The sequence below is a fragment of the Meles meles genome, chromosome 4 (assembly GCF_922984935.1).
Source record: "Meles meles chromosome 4, mMelMel3.1 paternal haplotype, whole genome shotgun sequence".
In the NCBI taxonomy this organism is placed as follows: Eukaryota; Metazoa; Chordata; class Mammalia; order Carnivora; family Mustelidae; genus Meles; species Meles meles.
Window position 1 is genome coordinate 154,485,309 of NC_060069.1, and position 23,790 is coordinate 154,509,098.

At 47.9% G+C, this 23,790-nt stretch overlaps 1 protein-coding gene across 3 annotated transcripts in view; it reads right to left on the bottom strand.

Annotated features, from left to right (window-relative positions):
- The window catches only part of RUNX1 (RUNX family transcription factor 1), a 248,854-nt gene that overhangs the window by 8,860 nt on the left and 216,204 nt on the right, over positions 1–23,790 (bottom strand). For all 3 annotated transcript variants that reach the window (XM_046002999.1, XM_046003000.1, XM_046002998.1), the window contains one exon: positions 1,557–1,718. In XM_046002999.1, coding sequence (XP_045858955.1) covers positions 1,557–1,718 — 162 coding nt within the window. The remainder of the gene's footprint in view (positions 1–1,556; positions 1,719–23,790) is intronic.

Consider the following 23,790-nt stretch of genomic DNA (forward strand, 5'->3'; position numbering starts at 1 on the left):
CAACATGGGACTTGGGAGTGCACATTACCCATCCCCTTTAAAAAAAAAGAAAAGTCACCCTCACATCTGAACACTGGTCAGTTGGAGCAGCTGCCCCCTTGAGGGCTCTTGAAACCATAAGGTGCAGATCTTGGGTGGTGACCAAGTCAAAAGTCTTACGTAATAAATTCCCAGAGACCCACAGCAGGCACATTACCAAGGAAAACAGTGATTGTTTTAGATGTAGAGAGCAGAGCAGTGCTCTGAGAAGAATCAATAAAAGTTGACAAGTGCCTTTGGAGTCAAACTGGTCTTGAGGGAACAGAACTTCTGAAACAACAAGCTGAACAGACGTCATCATTCTTATGTTACTTCCTCAACTCCTTAGGCCAGCAGGTGCCCTGAAAATCTTGGCATTAATACAAAAAGTGGGCAACTAAGTTGGCTTTTCCATTTTACCACAGCACCTAAGAACACTCGAAGATGGTGGTTCTCAACGGGGGGCAGTTGGGGGCCCTCCAGATATATGACAGTGTCTGGAGACATTTTTGGTCATCTTGGTGCAGGGGAGGGGGTCTTTTGCTGCATCTAAAGGCCAGAGATGCCGCTGAATACCCTACAGTGCACAGGGCAGCAACCCCCCGCCCCCCGCCCACCACAAAGAATTCTCTGGCCCCAGATGCCAATGGTGGTGCTGTTGAGAAGCTCCGAAAAGAAGCTAAAGCATTTGGTGAAATCTCAAGTAATCACAACTGTCTGGAAAACACCACATTATCCGACATTTAAAATGGCAGACGTGACGCCTTTGCCCCTTTGCCTGCCCCCTAATCTACTATAATCTGATCTCAAGAGCTGAAAAGCAAAAACAACCACCCTCCTCCCCACACATATGAGGTGTGTTTGCAGTCTTCATAATGCTGAAGTTCTCTCAAGTATTTTCACAGTTTGGTCCAGCTCCAATTTCAAAGCTCCAAACAGGGAGTTTCTTCTTTTGCTTTCAACAAAGGAATTTTTCTCTAACTCTGATTTCCCTGCCCACGAGCAAAGGTGAGTGCCAAGCCCAAAAGGTCTCATAGGTTAAATGACTAATATTTAATGAGCTCGTATTAACAACAATTATGCTAACCACGACACCCGAGCTTTCCATTCTGTTCCTCTAATCCAGGATGAAGAGCTCTTAGTTTGAAATGTCTCATATGGGGTGTAGCTGTTTCCCATTCTACAGGTACCCCAGTGTTGTTCACATGACCTGTGAAAGCTTGCCACCATCAAATGGACAGTCCCACCCGAGTCCTAGAAGCTGATTCCTTTGGCCTTGTATATTATTTAATCCCTCAGCTGTTACCTCTCTCTGTCAAATGTGAGCAACCCCGAAATGCTCAAAGAATCCTCTTCTGCCTTCATATTCATAATCTCTCTCGCTAGATGTCAGGGAAACGGACATGGGACTTAGACAACCTTGTATTTAAGCCACAATTTTTACCCCCCAGAATGACTGCCAAACCCTGTATCCAAACTCCAGTCTCTCGAACCTTCCACTCTAGCTTGACTTCAGAGGGTGTGTTCAAGCAGCTTACTTGTGAGTCGACTGGAAAGCTCTGCAGAGAGGGTTGTCATGCCGCTGGCCCGTCCGGGTGAGATGGGTGTTGCTGGGTGTACAGAAGGTGAGGCGATAGATCCCAGGTACTGGTAGGACTGATCATAGGACCACGGTGGGGATGGCTGGATCTGCCTTGTGTCTGCAGAGAATCAGGGAGGTCAGTCATATGTAGAGTGGGGTGGGGTTTAAGAAAAAACAAATCTCTTAATAAAAAACTAGTCACCTCTGTTTATATATGCTATACATGCCTGTGGCCTGCTGACCAGTGTCTAGTAAGTCCAAGTATTTGCTTTTGTTTGATGATTTCCACCCTCTCCCGAAAGACACTGAAATACAGTTTATGTGTGATTCTTTTTTTTTTTTTTTTAAGACTTTATTTATTTATTTGACAGAGAGAGATCACAAGTAGACAGGCAGGCAGAGAGAGAGAGAGGGAAGCAGGCTCGCTGCCAAGCAGAGAGCCCGATGCGGGACTCGATCCCAGGACCCCGAGATCATGACCTGAGCTGAAGGCAGCGGCTTAACCCACTGAGCCACCCAGGCGCCCTATGTGTGATTCTTGAGGATTTTCCTCTGATAACTGTTTCTTCCAGAGGTTTGATTTAATCATGCTAACAATGATGGGAGAAGTTGAATATGCTTTCCAGGTAGAAGTGTTAATGTTCACCTGTTAAACTACAGCACATATCAACCACCCAGACAATTTCAGCTTTACCAAGAATTACAATTCTCATCCTCAGAAACATAAACTCAGGTGGATCACCTAGACATCTGTGCTCAGTAAGCAAAAAAGAACATAGAGTTTTGGGTTTTTTTATTTTCTTAACTTTGGCAAAAATATGCCAAGGGCTTTTAAATATCCTCTATTTAGGTGAATTCTCTCCCAAGCAATTTAGAAAAGGTCTGACTGGGAAGCTGATGAGGAGACCTTAGGATTAGTTCACAATCCCAGCAGTAGAGATCTGCCTCTACCAATCCAGACCGACAGGTGTCCTGCACCTTTTCAAGACCTCAAGTTTGCAATGTTTAAAGGGCAGAATGTTGAGCAAGTATTTTATAGACAGCCATTAAGTGGGGACTGGGATAGAGAAGAGACAAAACTCTGACTTCAGAAGATTTAGGTAAAAAGGATTTTGTAAATTTGACTCCAGCATTCATAGGAGTCTTAGTTTTCAAAAGCATCACAGTGCAGATGAAAAGGAGAAGAAAAAAATGAACAAACCCTCTAATCTCAGGCAACACGTGTAAGAAAAGCTGAATGGGACACAGCCCCCCCACAAGATGGCCTTCCATTTCTTTAGGTTCAAACATCGATTTTCTCTTTGTGTCCCACCTTCTCTGTGGACTACACTAGTTCCCAGGGCTCATCATAGCCAGGGCTACATGAAGCGAGGGGAAATTCAGAAAGAGCAACTTTCCTCAGGAGAATGCTGGGTGTAGGTTATGTATGTGCCAGGACATAAAGAAGTGAGTTCTTTCTACTTGTTGTGAAATATTCAGTTCTCCTTCCTCCAGGGGCTTTTCTTTTCCAGCAGTTCAAGTTTGCTGTTTCTGTTGATCTGTCTGAAGCCGGCAGAGTGTTAACAGAATCAGGGGTTTGGAGATCTACCTGGATCCCCGGCTCTTCTCCTGCCTGCCAACTACCTGCCCCCCACTCCCCCCACCCCAGTCCCCATCCCTCATGTGGATCGATTTCTTTCTTTTCAAATAACTCAATTTTTAAGCTTGAAAAATCTGGGCAAATATTTTCACTTATAATCTCTGAAATCTAATCTTAAAGAAGGATTCTCGTTCCATTTTGAATTTTGGGGAGTGTGAGCAGAAGGCAGAGAATAAAATAGCTGGTCCATTCTAAACTCAGTGGAAATGAAAGATCCACTATAGTCAAAGATCCTGCACAGCCTTACAGATAAGAGTGTTTCTAATAACTGAAAGCAAAGAGCAAAATAGCAGATTGTTCAACATTCCTGTATTACTACAAGGGTTTTACTCCAAGTGAAAAATAAATTATAGACTCAGATATTTTTGTAAGACATGCATATGTCCTAGATATACACATTTGCTAGATGAATATATAGTACTCAAATATTTTAATCATTTAAGAAGCAAACAAAAGAGGTTTTATAATTGTCATAAAGCCCTCCGGGGTGTGAATTGCGGTTCAGTAATTCATGCCTTGCTGTGTAGACAGCCCAGCACCCCTAACCCCATGTCTAAAACCACAGTAAGCATAAAGTATTATGCCATGATTCATGCTCTGTCATGTTTTACTGTAGTGAAAAAGTTGTGCTAGGCTTTTCTAAACTCATAATTAAACCATGCAAACGTTGCATAATGTTTCACAGCCTTTTAAAAAATATGCTTTGGTAAAATGATCTTTATGATTAAAGTCCAAGTTCTGTGATTGTTTTTTTTTTAACACAGGGTTTTAGATTCAACATTCTTGCTTCACACCACAACTTAGCTTTCCAGCATTAGAGAAGGGCTAGCATTAAAACCCCAAAGGACCCCTGCATTATCAGTTTTCATTCATGTGACCAGAGTAAGCTGCCTTTGGGTTCATTGCCAGCAGTGGGCCAGAAGGTGGTGATGGCGAGCTTCTCACGTCAGGTTTTTTGGGTATTTTCTAATTCTACATGTATCATTAATAAAAAACCCCAAAGCACCAAATAGAACAAAAAAACTAGGACTGACGATATGGTGTATGCTGAGTTTACTGTTCTGTTACCATTGTTGTTCTGACGGGGCCAATGTGAACACAAGAAGGCAGGTGTGGAAATATTTGGCAGTGCTGTGGGCCACCCCAAGCATGGGAATGAGAGGCAGGATAAGTAGGATATGTGACCTTCATGCTTGTCTTTGAGCCTGAACCACTTTTTTATACATCCTTATTTTCCTCTCTGAAAAGACATGATCTCAAAGCCCCTTCCAATAGTCACAGTGCGGGATTCTAATTCAAATTGATGGTATACAGTATTTCTCTGCTGAACTTGTATGTTAATCAGATTTAAGAAAGATTCAGGTGGAAGGGTGGGGTGAAGAACAGTGCTTGTAACAATAAATATACCTCTTCTTGGAAGAGGAAGTAGGCAGGGAGAAGATGGAAGTTATCCAGAAAAGAAGCCATAGGCTGAGGAAGAGAACCACTGTCAGTCATTCTCCAGACAGTAGGGCTACTTGTTCTTGAATGGAGTGCCTCTGATAAGTCAGTCCATCGAAAAGAACAAAAGTCTACTGAAATTTTAGTATGTGCTAGGCATGTGCTAACTTAGGTAGTAATAGCTTGATGAATAAGGCCAGTGTAATTCCTGACCCATTGGAGCTTCTAGTCTGGTATCAGTGAAGATCCTGGGAGTAGATGAGGCTTGGAAAGGTTTCTTCCTGGGGCGCTGATTGTCATGCTGAGAGTTGCTTCATTTATTCATTCACATTAATTAGTTTGTTCATTAATTCACAGGCTCATGAAGTTATTCACATCCTCTTTCATTCATGTTGCCAATGAGCATTTTTGCTTCACTAGGGTCACTGTTTTGGGGACCCAGTAGTGAATGGACTATAGTCCTTGCCTTTAGGGAATTACAGCTAGTGGCGGACCTGTATTCAGGTGAATTGATGGATTATCTGCCTAATCTGGACTTGCAAACAGCTGTTCCCACATTAGAGATAACCCTAATGGCATTTATTATGCACTTACGTTCTGCCTCTACAAGGAACAGACTAGGGAAAGCACCTAATTTAAATCATAGATAGATTTCAGTCCGAATTCTACCTTTAGCCTGCGCAAGTCACTTATTTTCTTTGGTATGTAGTTCTCTTACTTCAAATGGTAGTAGTGAAGAATAAGTGAGATAAGCCATATGTAAAGCAAGTAGCACAGTTTTTGGCCATATTAAATGCTCAGTAAGTATGACTACTTTTTATGATTATATTACTAAAAAGGAAAATAAACCCATGCCAAGGGATTTATCTGATAATTTATTCATAAGGCCATACACGCCTGCTCCAGGGTGAGGTTCAGGTAATAATATCACACCATTCACTGGTCGTCAGCACCCGGGAGGAACTGGGCTACAGAGATTAAGTGGTAAAGGGCAAGAAAACTGGAGATTTGAGGTAAGGATAGAGGGGGCAAAGACCCAATCTCAATCAGTTCACATGTCCATTAATAAAACGACTGGATTAGAAAATTTAAATTTGAGCCTTTCTGCCACCTGTTTTTTTTTCAGGGTACATAATGTTTTGATGCAGCCACTTTACTGAGGTCCTTTTGTGATGGGTTATTTTCAGATGTCTGATCATCAAAAAATGGGTAAAACAGAGCTCCCTCTCCTTTCCATTTGAAATGAGGTCAGAGAAGGGGGATTGGGGATAAGGTAGGGTGGATGTGAGTGGTGAATTCAGAGGAATCAACGGCATACATCACTCAGTAAGAAAGTGAGTGCTTTCACCTTTTGATGCAGCAATATCAAAGTATCTCCAGAGTGAAAAATGACCCTATCAAATAACCGATGTCAAGATATTCTGCTGCTTCCAGCTGTAGCTCTGAAATGCAAAGAGCTTGGGGGTCACCATTCCCCTCTTTACAAGGAAAGAGCTGAACAGAGTGTTAATCCATGACTCTTCTTGGATCTGTTAGAGAACTGAGACTATAGGGCAACCTGCCACCCTGAAATCTTGAGAGGCAGGTGACTATAGAAGATCATACTGAGGTGTGCATACCATGAGCTGCTGGAGCTGTAAATTGGTTGGAACGCTTAACTGATAATTTTGATAAACTGTTGGAGACCAAGTATAGACTACCATGGGAATAAGAAACTTCTAGGGGCTTCAGTCATTTGTGCATGTATGGGGACTGGGGTGGGGACACTTTCATGAGATTGGCATCAGGAACTCTTCCAGGTTTTCATGGGATCCAGTATAGTAACAGTGGGTTACAGCTTAAAGAGACTAGGGAAGAGTTCTTAGGGAAGTCCAAAGACAACAAGGGAGACAAAAACAGGATATTAGAGGAATTTGAAGCCTCTGACATCTACAGCTACAGTAAACATGAAGCACAGCCCAACTCCTAGCTAGATGAACATAAAATCTCACACTGAAGGTCTACTTACATCCATTTCCATCACCTGATAAATCATGTCTAGCTTTCTTTTTTTTAAAGATTTATTTATTATTTATGTATTTATTTAATTTATTTTAGAGAGAGAGAGAGAGAGAGAGAGAGAGAGACGGGAATGTGCGAGCAGGGAGAAGAGCCAGGGAGAGGGAGGGAGAAAATCCTCAAGCAAACTCAATGCTCAGCATGGAGTCTGACGTGGGGCTTGATCCCAGGACCCTGAGATCATGACCTGAGCCAAAAACCAAGAATTAGATGCTTAACTGACTGAGCCACCAAGGTGCCCCTCATGTCTAGCTTTCAAATCGGAAATAACAAGGCATGTCAAAAGGTAAGAAAAGCAGTCTGAAGAGATACAACAAACAGCAGAACCAGACTCAGATATGACACAGATTTTGGAGTTACTGGCTAGGGAATTTAATTATGATTAATGTATTAAGGGTTCTAATGGAAAAAGGAGACAGCATGCTGGAACAGATGGGTAATATAAGAGGGAGATGGCAACTCTCAGATACAAAAGGAAATTCTAGAAATGAAAAACATTGCAACAGAGATGAGAAATGCCTTTGATGGGCTAATCAATAGACTAGATATGGTTGAGGAAAGAATCAATGAGCTCCAAAATATGTTAATAGAAACTTCCCAAACTAAAAGGTAAAGAGAAAAAAATGAAGCAAACAAACAGAAAAACTCAAAACAGAACATCCATGAACTTTGGGAAAATTTCCAAAGGTGTAACATATGCAGAGTGGAAATATCAGAAGGAAAAAGAAAAGAAAACAGAGTAGAAGAAACATCTGAAGTATTAATGGCCAGTAGTATTTCAAAACTAATGATGGACACCAAACCACAGATCCAAGAAGCAGAGAGAACACCAAGATAAATACCAAATAATCTAAAGAAACATCTTATCTAGAGAGCAACAAGGATAAGAATTATTTCTAACTTCTCTTCAAAAACTGTACAAGCAAAAAGTATAGTAAATATTTCAAGTGTTTAAAGAAAAAAAAAAAAAAGCCACCAGCCTAGAATTCTATATTCTACAAAACTATACCTCAACAGTGAAGGAGAAACAATGATCTTATCTGACAAAACTGAAGTATTTTTTCCAGCAAAGCTGTCATATGAGAAATGTTAAAAAGAATTCTTCAAGGAAAAGAAAAACACTGGTCAGCAAATTAAATTGACACAAAGAAAGGAAGTTTCAGAGAAAGACTACATGAAGGTAAAGTCTTACTTTTCCTATTCTTAGTTGACCCAAAAGATAGCTGTCTGTTTAAAATGATAATAGAGGGAATAATGTATTGGGTGATCACAGCATATGGCCAAATGAGATGACTGGCAGGAATAACAGAATAGGAAGGAAAGAGTGGTGTAGTGTTATTTAATGGTGCTTTAGATTCATTATACATGTATTTTGCAAACTCTAGGGAAAACACTAAAAATGTTTTTTAAAAAGGTATAATTGATATGCTAAGAGAGGAGATAAAACAGAATCATATAAAATGCTCCATTAAAACCAGAGAAGACAGAAAAAGAGGAGAAAAAAGAACAAGTAAGCAAATAGAAAACAAACATGGTACATATGAATTCAACCATACCAATAATCACTTAGGTATGAATGTTCTACATGCACCAATTAAAAGACAGGGATTATCAGAGTGAATTAATAACAAGGCCCAACTATATGTTATCTACAAGGAAACTACCTGAAATATAAAGACTCAGGGTGAAAGTAAAGAGATGCAGTAAGTCCATGCTAACACTAACCAAAAGAAAGGCAGTAGCCTTATTAATTTAATATGAAACTGACTTCAGAAAAAGGAAAGTTTCCAGGGATAAAGATGAGGATTGCAAGATGATGAAAGAGTGAGTTCTCTAAGAAGATGTAACAATCCTTAATATGTAAGCACCTAAGAATGGTGTCAGAAAACACGAGGCAAACACTGATTTAGAACTACAAGAAGAAATAGAAAAATACACTTAGGTGAAGACTTCAACACCCCTCTCCCAGTAACTGATGGATCAAGCAGGCAGAAAATTAGAAAATTTTGACCTGAACAGTATTTCCAACAAACTTGATGTAATTAACATTTATAGAAGATTCCATTTAACAACAAAAGAATACCCTTTCTTCTCAAGCTCACAGGGAACATTTTCCCAGACAGACCACATTCTGGGCCATAAAATACACCTTAACAGATTTAAAAGACCAGAAATCATACAAAGTATATTCTCAGGCCGCATGGATTTAATACTAAAAACAAAACAACAGCAACAGCAACACCACCACCACCCACCAACAACAGAAAGTTAGCTAGAACAAATATTTGGAGCTACAACAACATACCTCCAAGTAACCCATGGGTAAACTAAGAAGTCTCAAGAGAAATTAGAAGGCATTCTGAACTAAATGAAAATCCAGCTTCCCACTATTTGTGCAATGTAGGGCAAGCAGTGCTTACAGTTAAAACATTGAATGCATATATCAGAAAAGAAGAACGGTCCAGAATCAATAATTTAAGCTCCCAGCTTAGGGTACTAGAGGAAAAGAGCAAAATAAGCCAAAAGGAAGCAGAAGAAAAGACATAATAAGAATTAAAGTAGAATCAGGGAAACAGAAAGTGACAGAGAAGGTGTCACACAGGAAGGTGACAAAGAAAATCAACAAAACTGAAAGCTGTTCTTTGAAATGTTTCAAACGTCCAACTTTGGCCCCAGGCCCCCACCAGGCCACATAGGAGCATGGCCAGAGACCCCTCTTGGTTTTACTAGGACCACCCACGTCTCTGGGGTCTTGAATGCCCACCCTCAAAACCTGGATTCCCAACAGCACAATCACCTTCTCTCTGCCAGGGGCCAGGAAGAGGTTGGCAGCTCTGTGGTGTGACTATTATAGTTAGAAGGCCCTTCCTTTGGCTCTTCAGCTGATATCTTTAAAAGATGCAACCTTTTGGTAACCCTTCAGAGCCGTTTAAAAACAGAGACCAGACAGTTATGTATGTCATGGGGCCCTGGCGTCTATTTTTAAGAGCCAAACCTGCTTGGTGAACACAGAAACCCTCAGGGCCATCCTAGTTTTTTTCCCCTGGAGGATTTTTTCCCTTTCTGTTTGGAAGACAGCAGGGTAGTTCCCAGGGTGCCCTTCAGATTCACCTCAGTCATGGGTAGCTGGTGTAATGCCCTCTTGGATGCCTCCAAACGCACAACAGGATATGACTCAGGGCTCAGAGATGTGAGTCAGTTTCCAGGGTGATGTGTCAGGGCGGGCCCTGGGGGGGTGGTGGTGGTGGCAGCTTGAATCTCCCCATCTTGGACCCTTGGGAGGGAAGATCTTGGCTCCCCTGCAAACAAAAGGGTACCCCCTGGGGCTCTGCTGCTACCTTTAGAACCCCATGCTGTGGTGGCCCCAGGCACTGGGTCCCTCTCTGCTTTGAAAGAGGCATTTCCCTGGAAGTCCCACTGTCCTTCAGTGCCATTTCCTCTGGCCTCTGTGGCAGGGAGTCAAAACGCAGCACGGCAAAAGGAAGGAGGGCTAAGCGGTCATTTTGAAGTGCGCCCAGGTAGCAGACACGGGATTTGCACGTTGTTGCTATCAGTGAAACCCCATGATAATGTGAGTCAGCTCCTACCAGCTCTGGATCCTGGAAAAAGCGAGGTTGTGAAATAGCTCTGGTATTTGCCAACCGTTGTCTCTGCCGGCTATAGACATCTTGGTTAGTCATGTAGAGCTAAGATGCATTCATTCTTCCAGCAATTACTGGAAGGGAAGCATCCAGCACCAAGCCCGGGCAGAGACCTGCCCAGGGAGGCTGTGTTTTAAAGGCCTTCAGGGTTCTGAGGGGTCTTGTCCAGATCGCAGGGCCTGAGAGGTGGCAGGCTGCCTGCAGGAGGGAAAAAAGGAGGCGTGTGGCCACGTCTCCCCCACGCACAGCCTCTGGGACCCATATTTGGAGCCTGGTCCCAGGGAGGCTCCCTGGCTTTGCACTTAGGGCCATTGGGTCAGGGCGCTGGGAATCCAGAAAGCCAGTTCCTTCCAGCAGAGCCGCCCCCAGCCCTGGTGGCTCACCACAGCCCTTTTCCTTTCAAACCTGTTTCCTCATCTCTAAAAGTGGGACCAGCCTCACCTGCCTCACAGGTGTGAGAGTTAATTAATGTTTGTGGAGCAGCTTTGAGAGCCACAGATGAAAGGCGCTCTATAAATGCAAAGTGCCGGTCCTCATTAGAGTTGCCAGACACTTCCCAGGGGAAACAGTTCAACTTTTGCCATGAGGCCTCTCCCCTCAGCCCCATCAGTCTGAGGCACGTCTGGAAAAAAGCTCTGGACTCGGGCACAGTTGTCTCTGATGAAGGGCTGAGGGGTAAGTCACTGGCTTCTAGAAAAGATGGGTGTGTGGATAAACAACTCCTGTTCTCTGCCGGCACCATGTCCTGGGGCCAGAGAGAGAGTAGCCTTCAGTTCCCATGGGAGAGAGCACGGTTTTGAGGGAACAGAAGGCATCTTTTGGTCTTCCCCTGTCCTCCCTTGCAGACAGTTGCCCTGGACTTTGTTAAACAGACATCCATTGCAGATACCCTTCCTGTAAAGATTTTCTGCACTCTCACTTTCTGTGCCTCGGCCCTGGAACACACTTTCCAGGACCCCACTGATTCTATAGGTGGGCTGGGTAAATTCCTGTAGGGCCAGCCCACTGGCCAGGTTCAAATGATTCCACGATTGCCCTGTTAATTGCCTTCCCTTCCTCCCTTCTCCTCCAGCGAAAATCTCAAAACACAGGCAGTAAAGATGGTTCCCGTCCCCTCTTCTCTAGCCCCTTCACCCTCTCTGCAGCTCCTGGGAAGGGATGAGCCAGAAATACCATGTCAATAGCTGGGAGATCTCTGGCAGCCTCTAGCTTCGGATCATGCATAGCAAGACGACCCTCACTCACAGGAAACAAGGGACAGACACCTCGAAGGGGGAAGCTACACACAGGAGAGGCATGGCATCACCTGAGATGGCCCATAGCTAAAGAAACAGAATAATCTGAAGGAACATCCTGCGGGGATAGCACATGCTATAAAGAGGACCGTGCAGGTTTGAGCATCACTGCCCACGGCACAGGATGGGAGACTGACAGAGCCAAGCCACTGTCCAGACTGTCCATGGAAGGTCCTGTGATGATGAGGGGGAGCCCCTAGGACTTCTCAAAGAGATACCAGCAATTTCTCTGACTAAGCAGATTCAGTAAGAGCCGTCACTTGGGCAGCTCCTATTAAGTAACGTGGCCAAGCTTTGCCAGGGTCATTGTAATGCCTCAGAGTGGCAGCAGGCAAGAAAAAAGGAGTGATGCTCACTTTGGGGCCTCAAGGGCCACAGGACAACTGACCCCTACCCGGTGAGTTGTCCGTATTGGAGGAGATGCTCTGGATCCCAGCTCAGAAAGAGATCTGGCACGCAACAGCTATGTATCACGTCATTTTGTGGCCTGGCTTTCCGTGAGGCCACTCCATCCAGCTCTGTAGCCCTCAGCCCTGTGTGTCAGTGCACCTCCCTCCAGCCAACATCTGGGCTCAGACAGACCTCTCGTGGGAGACACAGGTAGTGTGGGGCGGACATGACAGGAAGCCACGCCCCCCATCAGCGTGATCACAGCTTTCCCGCTGTGCTCTCTCCCAGCTGCAACCCTAGATTTTAGTTTCGCACTTTTGTGGTTTTATAAAAAGTTAACAATGGTTTGACAGATTTTAGAGTGGCTGAAGCCCTTCAGGCAGCCTCTGTGTCCCCTGCTCCCACGCAGCGTGGGCCTGAATGCATCCTTTCTGGATGTTTCACCCAGACACTCTGGTTTGGAGCAGCACACGCTGAGGCAAGGAGTTCTAATAAAATCAGGAGCCGTATGAAGGGGGAAGGAAGGACGCAACACCGCACATATCTAGAGAGCGCTGGCAGGGAACCCGCAAGGATGCTTCACTAGCCTTTGGCTTTTGTTGCCCCCAAACATTTCCAGGATTTGGGAACTCTGTCCTCAGGTTGTCCCTCAGACAATTATGAGAGCCAGAGCCAGAGCAGAGCAGGGCTGTCGTTTGGGAGTTGGAGAGATTAGGGCTGAGCCCCTGACTGGTCCTTCACTCAAGGTGTGCTGGGGGCAAATGAGTTAATCCCTTGGAGACTCAGTTTCCCCACTGCTTCCCCCAGGGAAAACGTGGTTTTGCGGTGAGCCCATGTGAGGGTCCAGCAGGCTGCGTGGGGCAGGTTACCGAGAGGAGACAGAGCCCTTCCTCCCGCTGAGCCCCGGCCTCCTTCAGCACTGCAGCTGCTCCGCCCAAGGTGGTTGCGCGGCGGCCACTCTCTCCTGAAGAGCTTCCACTCCGTGCTCCCCACCTGAAGGAGGGCAGGGTGAATTTCTCAAGCTGCAGTGCCCAGCCTCCTTCCATAAACCACTGGCTCAGTGTCTGCTTCAGCATGCTCCTGTTCTCCTCACGCTGCTGGCTGTGCTGTCCTGCTATGACTTTTCTCCCCCACCTGCACCCACCCCTTGTTTCCCTTTCCCACACATCAGGCCCAGCTCCGGGAATTCCCAGAGGCAGGAGCCAGGAGGCCGGGGCCTTGGGAAGACCGCCCCCTTCTGCTCCTCCACAAGCATCCATCCTGCCTTTGGCCCCAGGCACAAAGTCCCAGCATGTGCTTGGAGGGAGCAGCAGTAAATGTGGTATGAATCCCACCCTCCCTTCACCTCCAATGCTCTGAACTTCATAGGACTATGGGGCACGTCTCTGAACAGATCTAACAATGAATTTCTCCCCTTACAGGGCACTGCCATTCCAGTTGGCCATGAACCCTTTCATTCTCCCATAGACATGACAGCAGACGAAGAACGCATATTCTTTTCATGTAAGAGGGGCCTCACCCCCTGCACTGGAGACCTGAGACCTACAGGATTCACAGATTCACTGTCTTCCTTTGGTGGCCTCAGAGACACAGCAGTATGGGCCACTGTGAGCTCAGCATCATCCTTCATTCCTAAAACTCAACAATTCCTAAACTCCTAAATTCCTAAGCAATTCCTAAAACTCAATTCCTAAAACTCTGCTCCTGACCCAGAGCTCTAACTTCTTTTTGCACAGACACAGTTTTGGAGGGGTCGTGTTCACTACACTTCTTGAGCCCAAGGCTTCTCCATTCGTCAAAAGTCCTCAAGAAATAGTTCTCTTACGCTTTTTGTTATGTTGCAACAACTGCAAAAACACTCAGATATTTGCCATCCGAGCAAGACAGTGGGGAAGAACCCAAACAGCCTCCTCCTGGGGCGGCAGGTTCCTATGCTAGTTTTGGGTTCTTTAGGATAACTGAGTTTCTTTGGCTTGTGGGCCAGGGCAGGGAGAGTTGCTATCAACCTCTCCTAGGGGAGCGGGCAACCCCCTCTTTTGTCTGATACCTCCTCGGCCGCCTTCTCCCCCACCTTCGCGCGAGCTCAGCGCCAGAGGAACTGGTTCCCTTAAGTCTGAGCCAGTGTGCACCCCCCAAAGGACTGACCTTGATATGAACTAATTGGGACTGCCGCAGATTAGTAATACAGGTTGCTGAGGTGCACTTTTGCCGCATAAAGGAGAGCTTTGAAGATAAGAGCTCTGCGTGCTTTCACAAGCTCATCCCTGGTGCTCTGAACAAAGGACATAAACTAATAAAGTCAGATTCATCTAGGGGCAATCTACACTCGCAGAGGAATATCACCCCAAACTGATTCAGAAAGGCAAACGGAAATCTGCTGGAATTCTTTTAAACTCTAACACAGATCTCGATTTAAAAAATGACACACACACACACAAAACTCTTGGTAATAAGCAGACCTCTGATGATCTAAAGATCCACAGCTTCATTTATTGACTTAGAGAAAGTAAATGGCATTTCAAATACAACCTTCATACTTTAATAGATGAGGTCACCCTGAGAAAGATGATACCGAGCCCAGCAGTGGGAAACCTCCCTCCAGAGGACTGCTTTGATTTACAAGGTCAAGGAAGGCTTTCTCAGAGAAGCAATAGGTTTTCAGTGACTTGGACTAACATGGAGGAATTTTAAAAAAAAATTTTTTAAAGGAGTATGTGAGATAGCAGACGAGGAGACTCTTGCTCGACAAAAGGGATGACCTACGGAGAAGAGAAGTGAGGCGCCAAAGCTGACTTACTACCAAGCAGAGATGCCCAGGTGACTCCCCTTTGCTGCTGGCATGGAGCACCAGTGTGGACGACGAGATCCTTGTGACTTTCCCAGACTGTTCTCAACAGGGCTGTTTCTCCTCCAGGGGACATTGGGCAATGTCTGGAGATAGTCCTGTCGTCACAACTAGGGTGAGGGCTGTTCCTGGCATCTAGTGGGTGGAGGCAGGGGTGCTGCTAACCATCCTACAACATACAGAGCGGCCCCCCGTGGCAGAGAAAGACCTGGCCCCAAATGCCAGTGGTGCCCGAGGAAGACCCAGCCCAGGCTAGGCACGCACCCCAGGCACAGGACACGAGAAACTCAGGGGTGTTGAGAAGAGAAGGGGTGTGCTGGGAATCTTTTGAAGGCCCTGTGGAAATCAAGGTCTCTGGGGGCCATGGTCTGCCCGCATGGCCTCAGCCGTCACACTGTGCCCAGGGAGAACTCCATCCCCATGCCAGGATTCGGGATGACTCTTTCTCACAGCCTCATGGCCTGGCACCCAGACTTGAAACTGGCACACCATGTCCTGGGTGAGACGCAGGTGTAAACGACCAACAACATCACTCCTGAGCTGACCGTCAGCTTTGCCACCTGGGAAGGGACAGGCTAGTGCTTGCCTTTCCCAAGCTTCCCGGGCATGAGTCACATGTAACTAGATAATGATGCAAATCACTGTCAACATTTCTAAGGTTTCATTCCAACATCTCATGGAATGATAGTGCACAGAGAGACCTCAGAGACTTTCTAAGCCAGCCCCACCTCGGAGAAGGCCGAAGCCTTCTTCGTGACTCTCTCTGCTCCCCAGGCCAGGCTGGTGACAGGGTAGGGACAGACCTCTGGTTCTTCGTAGAGGGCTGTTTCTTACTGTGTGATGACTGAAGGCTTTACCCCCGCCCCAACCTAGTTACCATATACTGACAAAACAAAAAAAAACTGGTTTGAATTTCAAAAGAAAGAAAGAAAGAAAAGAAGAAATAATTGTTAAGCACAGCGCCCAGTGGACACAGGGGAAGGGATCCTTTTTCCTCCATACAGGCCCAGAATTCTGGGCTCTGTGAGGCTGACTGGAAAGTCCTTACACAATTGCTATCCCCTTTTCACCCTGAAACTGAGCCCCAGCACCCCCAAACCTCCAATAAAAGTTGGTGTCAGTTGCTGTGAATTCGTGCATCAGGGAGTGTGGGTAGCATCTCCCTCCGATCCGGCCCCGCTGTGATCGTGGGGCGGAGGGAGGCTTCCAGAGACAAGAAGGTGGCAGCAAGGATCCCATGGTCGCCCTGGTTCCGCCTTCTCTTCTAATGGCCTTCAGCTGCCAAGTGGCTGCAGTGTGCCGATTTTAAACCCTTTTATGGAAAGTGCCATACCCTTTTCTGCTCACATCACTTAAAATAATGAGTTAGCCGTACTTGTATTAGTCTGTCTTTCAAGTGGATTAAATTCACGGTCTCGTTCTCCTCCAGTCTCGCAGGCTTTGGCCTGGCTGTCTGAACCCCTAGATTAGACAGATGAGCACATGCCAGACAGCAATGAAACGCAATTACCTAGGCAAACTTTTGAAGGATTTGAGCCCTGGGGCACAGGCTGTTTACGAAAGACTGAAAGCACCGTTTGTACTGAGCAGGACCAGTTGCCTCCGTCTTTTTGAGTTCTGGATCCCGCCCGCTGCTGGACTCCAGGCAGGATTTCTAGGGGGCAGATAACATCGGGCTTCTGTCCACACCTCTGTACCTCAGGGTCTTTGCTGTTTTTCAACAAGAAAATGCAAGTAGCAACAAAAACCTATTCTAACATCTCCTTTTGTGTTCACTGGCTTTCTTGCTCTCATTGGTTTTTATTATTATTATTATTATTATTATTTTGTATTGTGTACCACCCCGAGAAAAGGCAGCGAGAAATCATCCTATAGCTGCCTGGCTCTTTGGAAGTGAACAACCTTTCCAATAAACAGGAACTTCCCGTCTTTGAAAAAAAACAGCAAACCAGTCTCAACAACACGTCCGAAGTACTTTCCCCTTGCCTGGAACAAAAAAGGCTTCTGAGGAACTGAGGGAAGAGGAGGCGAAGAAAGTGAAAGGGAGGGTTGACGAAGAGGGTGGCAAATGGCCTCCCCCCCCCAACCATCCCCAGATGGCCCACGTTCTGCTATTTTTTTTTTTTTTCAGACAGACAAGTGGGCCGGCACAGGCGAGTGGGAATGGTCCTTCATCCACCAGCTGAGGATCATAATGCAACGCCACAGAGGAGGAAGGGAGGGGGGGAAACTTGGCTTTTGTCATCTGTCTTAGGCACAGGGCGAAGCCATTGATGGAGTGGCAGTGAAATGTTTCAGCGCTGTGGGTCCTGAGACCCCAAGGCCTGGCAACAGGTCCGTTGGGGAAAGAGGCTTGGTTACAGGTGGGCAGGGAGTGGGGCCACCGAGATCAAGAGTGGATGGATGGAAGGACGGATTTGAAAAGCGCCAGAACCAGGAAGAATCAGGAATGCTTTTAGGGAAGGAGACGACACAGGGACACACCTGACCGTGAGGGGAGGGGCAGACTGCAGGTGTCTGGGAGGCAGCAGTGAGGTGGGGGGTGGGGTTCCAAGGAAATAGTGGGTAAACAACTTCTTTTACTTTGGGGTCTGAATCTCTAAATGTGTAAAGCCAGCTTCAGGAATTTGGAGGACAGCCTTAAGTTGAGCTGTCTGAGGAGGAAGGCGATGGCAAGGAAAGCCAGTAACACAAGAGTCTGGCCTGGGTGTTTGCGGGGGGGGGGGGGGTGCAGCAGAAGAAAAGGGTAGCTCATTAGCTTTGGAAAACAGAAAGCTGTAGAAGGTAATGGAGTCAGAAGGTCAAGAAGCAGAGACACTCCCATCTTCTTCCTTGTCACAGAAGCAAAGGGAAAGGGGAGAGTAAGTTGTCACCTGGGTGAGACCACCGAGGCTCCCTCTCCCAGGCTCCGAGCTAGGCTCTGGGAGGAGGAAGAAAAGTCCGTCACAGAACTAAGAAGCAAGGCTCTGCCTTAGAACTCGTGCTTTGGGATGAAGGAGATCATTCCGGGCAGAAAGTTTTGGACTTCAGATGAAAATGTGTCAAGCACCAGGTTTGACGTGCTATCCGGAGAGCAGGGAAAGTCCTCCTCAGTGACTCCCACTCTCCCCTTCCCTGCAGATCTGGGCTAGGGTCGTGGGGATCTGGAGAAGTAGGAGAGACAGTTCCTGCCTGACCAAGCCTGTCACTCTTGGAACCATGAGTGGAGACGGGGAGGTGCCCAGGGCTCGGGGACGCTTGGAAAGCATCTCATCAGTCGGTTTCGCAGTTTGGATGATCTCAAAGCACAGAGGGAAACCTTGGGTCCTTGTTCTCAGAGCCCATGACCGTTGGGGCATCAGCAACCTAACCCCATCGGGTAATGATGGCAGCAAGGCCTGGGAAGATGGTGGAGTCCCAAGCCCAAAGGATGGGCTCGGGACAAGAGAAGATGGACTACCTCGATCATTGGACGGGAAAGGGGGTGCAGGGAGGTGCCCTGAAGAATGGCAAGATCCGGGGAAGGATGGAAACCTCATGGCCCCGAGAGAGGCCGAGGCAGGGCCAGAGAAGGAGCTGAGAAGCCCGTGGTTCAAGTGATCTCAGTCGGAGCAGGTTCGGTTTCTGTCTCTGGTCCTCCTTGGCCCTCAGGTGGCTTGAGGGGGCCACATCTGCTTCTCACGCCACCACCCTCCCCAGGCTGTAAGTTCAGACAGAGTGGCCTCAGAGAGGCGGATTTGCAGTGCTTCCTCTGGCCTCCCAGAAGGCCACGGTCTTAGCGGCGATGCCATCTCCCACGGCCCAGGGTCATTGCAGGTATAGTCACTCAAGGTCACGTGGAAGGGGTTCAGACCTGGGCAGGAGGGAGCCAGAAGCCCCCAGGTTTCCTATCCCACCTTGCTGCTTCCCACGCCTCCCTCTGCTGCCTCGGAAAAGGTGTCCTGGGGCAAGCTGGCTGATGGGCGCAGAAAGAAACCAGGACAGCGGAGTTCAAAGTGATTTGCTCCGAAATCCCAGGTCTCAGATAAAATAAGCAGCCTGCCTGTTTCCCCCCCGCCAGGTCTCTGAAGCTATGAGTCAGCAATGGGACTTAGCGCTTAAGCCCGTTCCCGGCGCTGAAAGGATGGGGACGGCCTGTTTGTCGTTGGAGGACGAGCAGAACAGTGATCACTGGCACCTCCGTGCATCCCCACTCAGGTAAGAGCCTTGCTCACAGACAAGGAAGTGGAAAGATTCATTATAAGTCCCCGGGACATGACAGGTCCATGCGAGGGGGAGTCACTAGGTGCTAGCGAGGGGCCTATTGTGGGGCCTGGCAGAGAAGGGTGGCTTTTCTAACTCCGGGAAACTTTTCCTTGATTTTTATCCCAAGGGCTTGCACCTCGTGTGGTCCCCATGCAACGCAAGTCATTTCAGGGGGGATGTGACTGAGTAATGAGTGTTCACGGCCATCAGCCTTGAGGGCTGCCGACCTGGGCGAACCCAGAAGAGGTCCTGCCCAGTGGCTGCCTCGGGTCAGGATCTCTGGACAGCTGGGTGTGAAAAGGGTCTGCGGACGTAAGCCCTGGCGGCCTGCTGTGTTCTCTGTATTGGTAACGAGGGACGGCAGGGGACAGAGCGGGGACAGAACAGTTTGCTGGTTCGTCAGGGAAGAGCACCACGGTGGGGAAACATTGCCCTCCGCTTACTGCCCCAGTCACTCAAATGTCAGCAACGGGAGGGGAAAAACAAGTGAAAACCGTTCCTGCACACCACCGGTGTGGAAAAAAGTTTGGATTTCAGCTTTTTTTCACCACCCTGCTTCTCTACTCTGTGGCTCAGCCCCCGTGGTGACTGTGAATTTATTCTCCGCCAGGCCCCGAGTTTCTTGTTTGGCAGTGGGAAATTCTCCTTCATAAGAGGGCTACTGTTGTATTGTTTGTTTGTTTTTAATTTCCAAAAATAAGGAAAAGTTTATAAAATGGGGGGGAGGGGCAGGTCCCGGGAAGGGGCGGAAAGGAGAGGGCAAGGGAGGCAGCTGACCCCAGTGTATCCCAGTCTCGCCTTGGCTTCTCCCTGGCCCCCCGGATCCCCCCACCCCCACCCCGTTCTGAACGTGAAAAAGAAGCCGTCTGCGCCGCCTTGACTGGAGATGTGTCTAACAAGGCCCTCATTGTCTCAGACAGGTGTGAGATTGGACTTGATCTGAGGCCAACACCTCCAGTCCCGGAGCCAGCTCCGTGAGCTGAAAACATGCACCAGCCCTCCAGTAATACCACTGCAGCCAGCCAGAGTCTCAACAATTTAAGGCTTAACACACACAACATAAATCAGTGGAGGATGGACCAGCCGACCGGCAGCTTCTTGGGTGGATGCCTGCAGACTGTCTACAGATCAGACCCGGCCTGTTTGGGTTATTTGAGACCTTTTTTTTTTGGTAATATAAAGATGAGAAACTGGGTGGAGCTGTGCGCAGACACACGGGTGTTTGCCCTATCTTGTTCCAACAGCCCCTCTTTCACAGAAGTGCTGTTTTGCAGGGACTGCTTGGGAAGGTTCACTGTGCCGTATCCAAATACTAGGAATGTGTTCAAGCTGAGGAGGGTGGGCAGGAGATCTAAGCACATGCATAGAGGAGCTGGCTGTGTGACCTTTGGCGAGTTACTTAACCTCTCTGGGCTCCCAGGGCTTCCTCTGTCTAATGAGAGGGCTGGCTATCTCATTCCGGTCCAGCTTTCTAGGGTTCACTCATCTCTGTGGTCAGAAGTACAAAGTTGCCGGGGCAATCTGCCCAAATCAGGGGACATCACGACCCTTGGGGGAGAGTTTGGAAGACCGCTGAATGCTGTGTTTCTGAGTGGATCTGTTCCTCTGAGCCAGAAAAGTCATTTCACAGCCTTTCCTTCACTGCCTCCTCCTCTGATCTGTTCTTTAGAAACTCTGACTACTGAGGCCAGCCACGAGAGCCGTGGAACTCAAGCCCTGGGCGCTGTGGTCAAGACATGTCAAGACCATGCACTGTGGGAGGCAAAGACAGGAGGACAGGTCCACATTGCTAGTTAGTGCAGGGCCTCAAGTCCCTGCTTCTCTTGATCGACCCCTAACTAAGTTCCACGTAGGAGAGGTGACTACCGACTCACCAGGTCTTAGCCACAGGAGAGAGCCCCGAAGCCACACACATGTCAGAAACAGCACCTCTGACAGAGGGGCATTCGGTGTCTGCCCATGATGGTCCTGGGGGAGCTCTGGCCTTGCTGTCCATGACCCTGACTCATGGGGAAACCTGTCTCTGACTCTAGTTCCCGCGTCCGCATGGCCACGCACCACTCAGGGAGTAAATGCAGGAGCTGACAATGGGGTCCTGAACTGGGACGCAGGACTGTCACTCAGCACCAGCTGCCAGCCCCCAGCTCCCCTCCAGCCGCGGCTTCGCTGTGTTCCCACAGCTGTGGCTGCCCGGCCCCGCCCCGACACACTCGCACACCTGTCTGCAGGCCTCCTTTTGGCCCGCCAGCCCAAGCCGCCAGCAGGCTTTCAAGGCCTGGGCCTGTGGGCGGAATCGGCCCAGGGAGGTATTTACTTAAAATCACACAGGAAGGTGAAACTCGGTTCAAAGAAATCCTTTTGTAGATGGTTCATTAAAAATGCCAAAGAGGCTGACCATTCGCATTCTCTAAATGTGTCCGATTCATGCAAGTAAGGGATGGGTCAGGGTTCATCTCTGGCTGTTAACCACGTGGGCCAGAGAGTGTCCTGTCCGCCTCTGCAGCTGTTTGCTGTCCCCCAGGGACCAGGGCTGAGAAGGACAGAGGGTGGCCTTGAGATGGGGATTCTATCCTTGCCTTTTGAAAAACCCTTACTCCTAAAGTGTGGAATTCAGCATTTTGAAAATGGAGGCACAAAGAAGTACACGATATAGGTTCCAACCAAGGGCACCTAATATCTCTCTGAGGAGACAGCACATTTCCAGAAAAAGGCCACGGAAGGCCGAGTCCGGTGATACATCCTAACGTGCATTCCACTGACAGCGGCGACTGTATTCTGTGGCCACCTCCGAGGCGGAGGCACGATGGACCCACGGGATGGGGTCATCCTTGGGATGACCAGGAGTCCCAAGACCGGGAGTTCAGGTCTGCCTCCAACTGGGCCAGTCCCTGTCCTTCTCTGGGGCCTCTGGGGTCTCACGCGGAAAATAAAGGGCATTGAGCAGTGATGTGTAAGGTCCCTTTCAGCTCTAACATTCCCACTGATTCCCATATGATCTTGCAGAACAGTGCTGAGGGGTTCTCCTGTCGGAGTTCTCCCAAGGAAGCAGACCTTGACTGAAGACACTACTAAAACCACCACAGGGCGACCGTCCTCCTGCGAAACAAGGTGTGGCTCATCTGACAGGATGGACGGACGGATTGTAACACCCTGGCGAGACCCTGCTGCCCCCCATGTGGGTACAGTACTAGCCTCGGAGGAAAACGAATAACATCGACCGTTTATTTGGTGCATGAAGTGTACCAGGCTCTATGCTCAGTATTTGACGAAAATATATCTCTGTCCTTGCAGCAAGCTCTGGAGGTAAGAGGAGAAAACCCATGCAATGCTCACTGTGCACCAGGTATCCAGGGTATACACCTGTCAACTCGCTTATGCTCACCGCTCTCCGGGGTGTCAGGCACTTTACCTACCATGCCCATTTTACAGATGGCAAGCAGCAGTGGTAAGGATTTCAGTGATTTTCCCAAGGTCATGGAAATACCCGAGTGCCCAACATGGGATTTGAATTCCAAAGCCCATACCCATTCCTCACCATATAGATTCTAGAGTTAATTGGTACATTCAGATTCTGCTTTCCTCTGAAAGTGCATCCTGGGGGCTCCCCTGTTTTTCCCGAGTTCTTTTCTGATGATAAGGTGGGAGGAACAGGTGTATCCTGACTGATGGGATGGATGGATGGAAGACCTGGTGTTCTGTCTTGACATGTCCAGGCCGCTGTGTCTCCCTTTGAGGGAGCCATGACCGACCAGGGAGAAAGTTTGAAAAATAAGAGAAGTTCCTTACAGACCATCTAATGTATCCTTCCCCCAACTTATCCCCTCCCCCAAGGCGTGAAAGAATCAAATGAGGAATTCGGGAAGAGATTCTGGAATAAGAGTAACAAGATTTCCTCTCCCTTCCACCTGAATTGGCCATCTGTAATTTTGCACAAATTCAATTTTAAAGTCATGCTTTGTAATTTGTGGAAAATCATATTAAATTAAACAGATCCACGTCTGGGCAATGACTTCTCTCATTTAGCAACATATGGTGCCTCGGAAAGCCCGATCCCACAGCAAAAATATTACCAAAAAAAAAAAAAAAAAAACCAAAAAACCCAAACGGTGGTCTTTTAATCATAGGCAACAGAGTAGAGGTGTTCTCAACATCCCTACTGGCTTAAGAATATGAGCCGCGACCGTTCATCTCCAGGAGCGGCGGCATGCAGAATTACAGAAGGTTGGCATGGAAGACCACATCTCTGATTGCTGATGTGAGGCGGGGGGACCTGGATTGGCGGTAAGGGCCCTGGTCACGGGCGGCTCCGCGTCTGCGCGGCAGGCGCAGCAAGCAGGACCGTCCAGGACCATGTCGTGCACCTCCTGGGTGCGGGGATTAAAGGAACCAACAGCATCAGCCCTCTCTCTGACTGTGAGCTCTATTTTGTTCTTGCCTTTGGTAAACGTCTGAACCAGGCACCGGCTTTGCCATGATTCACGGCCGTGACTGCTCTAAAGGCAGCCCCCGTACGGACACCGTCACAAACTTATGCTGCAGGTTCAAAACCGAGACGGGGGAGGGCGGGAATCACTGCACGTTTCAAACACTTGTGCGTTCACCCTCAAGACACCAGCCCTCTTGGATCAGCGATAGAAACACGGCTGGAAACTCAGGCC